Source organism: Salminus brasiliensis, chromosome 8, assembly GCF_030463535.1.
Source record: "Salminus brasiliensis chromosome 8, fSalBra1.hap2, whole genome shotgun sequence".
NCBI lineage: Eukaryota > Metazoa > Chordata > Actinopteri > Characiformes > Bryconidae > Salminus > Salminus brasiliensis.
The window spans coordinates 16978019-16986039 of NC_132885.1; the positions used below are offsets into that span (position 1 = coordinate 16978019).

The 8021-nt window shown below is 39.1% G+C and overlaps 1 protein-coding gene across 1 annotated transcript; it reads right to left on the reverse strand.

Moving 5' to 3' along the window:
- Window positions 1–2453: 2453 nt before the first annotated feature.
- Window positions 2454–5367, reverse strand: dlx2a (distal-less homeobox 2a). Its single transcript, XM_072685119.1, has 3 exons — window positions 4875–5367; window positions 4259–4443; window positions 2454–3561 (listed from the first exon to the last, which is right to left on the reverse strand). The coding sequence occupies exons 1-3, from the start codon at window positions 5191–5193 to the stop codon at window positions 3232–3234; spliced, it is 834 nt and encodes a 277-aa protein (XP_072541220.1). The 5' UTR covers window positions 5194–5367; the 3' UTR covers window positions 2454–3231.
- Between the last annotated feature and the right edge of the window lie 2654 nt (window positions 5368–8021).

Genomic DNA, 8021 nt, shown 5'->3' on the forward strand with positions numbered 1-8021 from the left:
ATGCTTGAAATAGCTGGAAATTGTCTTGCGCAAAAATTACAGTCCATATTAGGACATCTAAAATTGCGAAGAATTATACAGTAATTGCAGGCTTTCGGATCGGGGAGCCAGAATGCTCAAACTGGAGCAATTGTGGATGAAATTACAGATCAGAGTATAAATTAGGGAAGGGCTATGGCATTTTTCAAGTTGTCTACAGGATTCCGGAAGTGTCTAAAACCGCATCATCGCTAATCTGTGATGGAGAGAGGGAGAGGGAGAGGGGGAGAGAGAGAGGCATGCAGTACATGGGCCATCTGAGCGGCCCTAATGCTTCTGCACTCCTGTTCTTTTTCTAATATGTGACATTTTCTCGTCTTTAACACTGCCTTATGAAATGTCTTCCTTTTAATCCTTCAATCATCTATTCTAAATGTGTAGCTCTGCGCAAGAAGGTGCTCTGGACCTGTGATCAAACGTGTCGCCTGAACCTCTGAGCAGGTGAATGTGCCTGACCTGGTGTTTTTGGTCGCATGTAAATATCCCTAACACATGTCTCTGGGGAAGACGTGCTTCAAAGGTTTCAGTTGACCCATGACTGAGCAGAAGCGAGGGCCTTTTTACAGGTACATAGTGGGACACCTATATTTTGTACATTTTTTTAATGTATTTCTCAATATATAGAGAAGAGACAATTCTTCTATCTAATAAATGTCTTTATGAGCACTCTCTCAGCCAGGAGGGCGAGCCGCAGGACTGCTCTCTTCAAGATGTGCGCACCCACAGCCCGAGGCGACTTACAGCATCTTGTAATGTGGCCATCACTGACAGAGTACATCCTTATTACATCTGTCTTCTTTATAGCTGCGGATCATTCAGGGGTAATGTATTGGGGTAATGCAACATGTGTCCTCTTTGTTGTTTTATGTGCTTAACTAAGATAGATAGATAAACAGGCAGACAGCTAGATATATATATATATATATATATATATATATATATATATATATATATATATACATATATATATATATATAGATAGATAGATAGATAGATAGATAGATAGATAGATTTAATAAGTATATATATCTCCAAATGTTTACATAAAAAATCAGACAGATTTCAAGCACACTTAATCAATTCATGTCCGTGAACTGTTTTATATTTTAATAGACGTTTAATAAACGTTTAATATACACGTCTATACCTTGAAAACAAGCCTCATTTGCAGTGTATTTACTATGTTTACGGAAAATAAGACGAGTACAATATAGCTATGATTTTAAAGAGGTTTAACTTCTTGTAACACAATATGAGGATTTTTATTGTGGCAACCTTTTATTAAAAGCTAAATGAACTCTGTTGTTTTAAGGCATCTCGTTTAGTAACCACTGTAAACAGAAACACCTATTTAAAAAAAACACTTTATATTCTAAATTTGTAACCATTTTTATTAGGAGTTTTTCTGGTTAAAAGAATCTCAAATAAAATTTTGTCATATTAACCAAAAACGTTTTGATTATTGACCATAACCAGAACATTCCAGTGGGTGCTGTAATGTTAAATGTACAATCTGTTCAATTTTTTCTCGTCACCCTAAATGCCCTAAAAGATATTTCGTTAAATAACCGGGGAATTTACCACGGATATTTTTCCCACAACATGTCAATGTACAGCCTAACTCAAGACCTTTGCACTATTATTAATCCTATAATACTAATAATCCTATCTCAGCTTTATCTACATAAATATATTTATTCCAATAGGCTCAAAATCAATGTAGGCTGTGGAGGAGCTTAGTGTGAAGCTTAGTGTTGTAGTTGGAAGCTGTAGGTTGTGGGAAGTGGGCGATGTCTGTGTGTTTGCTCTGAGGCGCTGTTTTGACTCTGGTGTTTGTAGCTGAACTGACTCCAGAGAGTCTGAGGGGCTGAACCCGTTCAGCTCATCTCCTCCAGAGCAGGCTTAGGCGTGTTCTCCGTCTGCACTCATCTCCTGCTGCAAATCACCCTCAATCCAGCTCATCCGGGTCGCTTTTAAGACACGGTGTGTCATAATAATAATAATAATAATAATAATAATAATAATAATACATGAAATAGCATATGTGTTGTGTCGCACATTTTCTGTTGCGTGCACCGTTTAAAAAATCATTTCTGATGTCGTTTATTAAGCACGTAGACGTTCTCGTGTCCTACAACATACCAGGCACACCTGTCACGTTCGTGCACGAAAGGTGAATTAGTGAGTCGTGTCTGAAACATTTACAAGCATCCCGCCTTCAGCAGACTGCTTCCAGCGCGAGGAGCTCTGCTGGCGCCAGAGCAGCGGGAGGAGGCGTGGAGGAGGAGACCGAGCCACGAATTCCAGCAGTGCATAAAAAGCCCTGTAGCAAAAGACTCCAACACGCACTCAGCCTTTTGCAGACGTTGTGCATTCTGTGCATTTTCTGAAATCGTACAGGAACAATAAACAAATTCACATGAAACATTTTTATTTAAATAAGTCTGATTCATATAATGTCAGAATCGTTCATTCAGCATAAGAAATAAAATAAATAAAACAAAGAATAAAACTTCCGAGGAACGTGTTACGGGGCCTTTTGATTTAAAGGGGGGAAATCAGTAGCTTTTGAGTCTTTTTTCCCCTCAACATCCAACAAAAAGAAAACCCTACATGATAGCCTACAAGGTGGCGGTGAAACCTACAGGTACAGGGGACACGTACTGCAACCTCCTACTTACTTTATGTACAAAAAGAAATGAAACAAGGGATTATGAGAACAGCGATGGGCACATTGAAAACACAAGACGGTGGACAGCGAAAGTGAGGTCATTTTCTTAAAGGCACGATACAGCTTCAGATTGTGCTACATAATGTGACATGAACATATCCTGCTATAACGTTCACCCGGGTCGGACGAGCCTGTTATAGCATAGCTTTGGATTTTAGTGGTTCGTTAAACAATGACGTTTTTCTTTTTGATTTTTTTTTTTACCTCCAGAGACAAAATAAATAAATACAAAAATAATTGTGTGTCGTTTTATTCTTTAGCGCCTGTCTGTTGACGACATTTTGTAAAAGAAAAGAGAAGGAAAAACACAGTATTTATATGCAATGGTACTTCTCAACTTGGCCGTCGTTTAAGCAGTCGCGGCATGTCTCGGAAAACCAGGCCTGTGTGAGTCACATGAAGCTTTCAGTCTTGCAAAATGAATTTTCCAGTTGGGGAAAAAAAGTCATTTGTTTGTTTTGTCAAAATATGGTCCCGGCGCTCACGGCTGTGTTTTGGTGGTGCGCCGCCAGTGTGTTGGGTTGTAGGTGTGTTGCAGACGCTGTGCTGGAGTACCAGGAGTAGTTGGTCAGGAACGACGGCGCTGTGGTGTTGGGCGAGCTGCTGCTTTGAGCCAGAGCCGGAGGAACCCCGTTCATCCTCTGGCTGTGAGGAAAGTCCCAGGCGCTGCTGACGGGCGGAGAGTGGCAGGGGGGAGACTCACTGGAGGCCACGTGCTGCTCTGGGGGGATCTCTCCGTTCTTCCACAACTTCTTGAACTTGGAGCGACGGTTCTGAAACCAGATCTTCACCTGCAATTATTATAATAAAAGAAACAATGCTGTTAATCAAACGATCATACGAACCGGCGCAACATGCATGCACGTTGGGAAGAACATGGAGTCGAGACAATTCAATAAGCTAAATATTAGGCTATTTTATTTGTTTGAACATTTTTTGCGAATATGATATTTTCTGGAATCGCTTGTTTAGATGTGTCTATTAAGTAAAATAAATTATAAAAGGCTTCTGATTCTAATTATTAATATAGTAATATTAACGAATCGGTCGCATTCGTATCCTAGTCGCTACAGTAGGATGCTAATATTCAGTACGAATTTATAACGTAATATATTCGCCTCGAGAGCCAATTATCATAGTTAAAACAGGTTTAAACTTTCTTAAATTATCTACATACAAACCACCGTCATTTATACACAACTCATATAGTAAACTACTATACTGTCTACTACAGCATACTACACAAATTATATAAAATGTTATATTATGTAAGATCATATTGAGTTATTACTAAAGTATAGCATTATATGAATACTATAGGTAGTCTTATACATTATTATTTAAGTATTTTATGGCATATTTTCCAGTTTACTTTAGGTTATGGATAGTGTACACAATTCCCATACAATCTCCCTAAAGGGAAAACTTATGTGTTACTTATGTATTTTCTCCTCTAAAAGTGTGATGAGGAGTACGGCCTGTACATACCTGGGTCTGGGTGAGTCCCAGCGAGGCGGCCAGCTCAGCTCTCTCTGGCAGCGCCAGATACTGAGTCTTCTGGAAACGCCTCTGCAGCGCGGCGAGCTGGAAACTCGAGTAGATCGTCCGTGGTTTTCTCACTTTCTTTGGCTTCCCGTTTACCATCCGAATTTCAGGTTCACTCTCTTCTTTTTCTGCAATCACAAAGAAATACAACTCCACGTTACATGGTTTCCCCACATAAAACCACAGTAAACAGAAGTAACAGGATAACAAAATCAGCCTAACTATAATGGGCGTAATTTAAGCGCTGCTACGTACTTACAACAAGGTTTCTTCCAGATGGATGTAACGTGCACTATAATAATCAATAACTCATCAGCATTTACCTTATAAAGACACGGTTTCAGAAAGTAGCAGGGTCAATATATAACATGAGCTCTAATATACGTTGTGTTGCGTTGAGATGTCAAGCTTTGTACAGAGGTAATGACTTTACCCGCGATGCGCATTATTTTAGCAATAACCTTTGTCTTAAATAGTAGTAATGGGATGGATAATTGAGCTTTGCATATATGTGTTTTTCCGTTTTTTCAGATGTTGTTTGATGTGAAGGCCTGTTTACCTGTGTCTGCGGGAGTAGGTGAAGTACTAGAGCCGTAGGCGCCGTACGGGCTGAAAGAGCTGTTGAATCCCAGGTCGTAGGACTTGTTTCCGTACTGCACGCCGCTCATGCCGTTGCTGTGGTACTGGTAGGCGCCGAGCTGGCCGTAGGGTGAACCAGCGCAGTGTCCCGCCTGCTGGTTCGTGTAGTAGCTGCTGTCCGTAGCCGTGGACACGGGCAAAGTAGGGGATTCCTGGGATTTGTGCAGGCTGTGGTAACTGCTCGAGGTAATCTGGTTAGAATGCATATCTGTGCTGAGACTGTCGAAAACTCCAGTCATGGTTACCGTTCAAACTAAAACCGTAGAAATAATTCACAGGCACTCATCCAAGAAAAACGGGAGAGAAAAAAGGAAAAGTTCACGATCAGTTAGAGCTGAATTAGCTTTTTTGTGATAGCTGTCATTCCTTGAAGTTTTTGGAGAAGCAGCGGTGGCGGTGGTTTCCGACCCCAGAACCCTGATTGTCTGTCAGCAGAGGCGGCAGCGCTCGGCATTTATCCTGCGTCACGTGGGAGGATGAAGTCGCGCGCGACCAGCAGCCAATGGACGAGGAGTTCATGGACAACAGCTCAGCTGGGCTAGACTCAGAGCGAGTGGAATAGGGGTTAGTTTAAAAAGAAATAAAGAAACAGAGAAAGAAAGAAAGATAGATACAAAGAGGAAACGAGGAAGATACAAAGAAAAAGAGAAAGTAAGAAGAAAGAAAGAAACTAAGAAATAAACACGACAGCAAACAAGCAAGATAACGATTTATGTCACTTTATTTAATTACATGTAGACAAGAAAAATTAAAAGTGCGACAGTGTGCCTTTTAATGTCTTTGGATTTACAAAGTATCAACTCAATCTGCATTCACTTCCCTGAATGACTCCATCATTCCAGTGTTGAAGGCCAACCATTGGCCCTGCTGCGACATCTGTTGGCCACAACAATAAAAGACCCTGACAAAAGCAAGGCCTTCTTCAGACTTTTCATTTCACGGAATAATGTGATCCTTATGTCTCGTTTCATTGCAGCAACTACATATGATATAGCAAGACCTCTCCACTACTCTCTAGTTTGGAATTACAAAGTATTTATTATTATACAACTATGTTTATGTTACCAAATATTGACCCTGGTGCGACATCTGTTGGCCACAACAACTAAAGATCCAGACAAAAGCAAGACCTTCTCCAGTATTTCCCTACTGAATTCATCAAGCTAGTCTCACAGTTGTTATCGATGGGTAACTACTAAGTCACAAGCTACCTCAGTTATTTAAATTTTGGGGGAGAAATGAAATGACACTCAGTGAACCATGCAAAGAAAAAACGACATATAATTCTGGGGATATCATTTCCGACTTTTGTTATGGTGGACACACGGCATCAATCTATTTTTAAGTATAACAATCTACAGGAGATATTTTCACAAAGTCAGTTAGTCTACAGTTACCACTGCCTCTACGGGCAGATGGAGTAATTATTGATTGGATATTTAAAACGGTTACTTATGCTTTACACGTTAAATCAGACTCACAACTAAGCAGCTCAGTTAACCGATTTATTGTTTAACTGAATCCTGTCATCTGATTGGCTTTCTTTGAAATATGATTGTCTAACTGCACTCTGATTTAGTCAAATACTAAACTCTAAACTATATATGAAAATAAATTGTGTACAAAAACCATACATTACAGCGCACGGACAGCTTCACGCCACTGTTTATGCCGCTGTAATTCACAACGTCATTACGTATAAAAATCTACATTTTCACATTATTTTCTACATTTTAAAACCGATATCCCAGTGGCAAAAATATGCCTTCTTTGTTTAACAGCATATTTGACAGCATTGTGGACTATTGCGACGTATTTTACAGTAAGTAAGAACTACTAGTACAACACGTTACTTTGTTTCTTTCAACGTCTTAATCGTTTAGGTTGTCATAATAAATAAATACTAAAATCTGGCTGTTGGATGAACACTGCTCTTATTGGCTAGGTGAATCCTAAATCGTTATCATTCTATCTGCTCTGTAATTGGCTTGTTGAATTCTAAAATCTGACTGAATCTTTCTGAGCCTCTCTCTCTCTCTCTCTCTGATTGGGTTGTTCAATTCAGTTTAGCATCAAGTAGTAGGAGTGCACAGGTGGGGTTATTTGTAACAGATGAAGGTTCTAGTACAACATTCGCTAGAATGGTATGGTAATGTTTTTACAAACACAGTAACTCCGTAACAGTTCTGTGTTTGGAACTTAGCATTCCGAACTAAATACATTCAAAAATAATCACGATTTGTAATAAAACAAAATTGCATTCTGTTTGCACACCTAGTTTAGTGATCAATCTGAACATAAAGCCGAATTAACGGAGTCAAACTGTCGGCCACTGTGGCGCGTAGTTTTAGTGGTAGCCAATACCAATTTCTTCTAGTCGGCCTTTGTTAAAACAGTTGAGCATGCTGAAGCGGTGGTGGGCAGTGAAGGAGAGCTCTCTAATGGGTTGTTCAGCAAAGCGAACCAGTGCACAAATGAAACGCAGGGGATAAACTACAGTCGGGCAGCTGTAATAACTGAAGCCGACCAGAAGAGGACAGTATTCCATATATAGTGTGAGCCACACTTCTTTCCCTCACACTTTTGTGAGGGAAAATCATTTTCATTACCAATATTAAGTCAAATTTTAATCAATATTGCATTACATTTTTAAACATAAGAGTGTCAGCAAATAATTTTCATGTGCATACGCTAATGCTGTATTATAAACAAATGCAAATATTTAAAATAATAAATATTAAAATATAAAAACAACAAACAGTCACGTGGGAAACGGTGATCTTGAATGGTAAGGAAAATGTTACAATATATCAATTTATTGACAATTTATTTGCATTTTGTTGTTTGTTTTTGTATACCACTTGAATGAATGTTAAAATGTTGATGTCGGATTGGTTTATTTGTTTGTCCGTTCTTTAATTAACACCTTTTATTAGTGGTTCAACACAAATGTAACACTGATATAGTGGCTGATGAACTAAACTGAAAAGTAACCTTGTAAAAAGAACACTAACACTGAAAATAAATTATGCAACATAAAACAACAACAAACAAAAAAACACTCAAA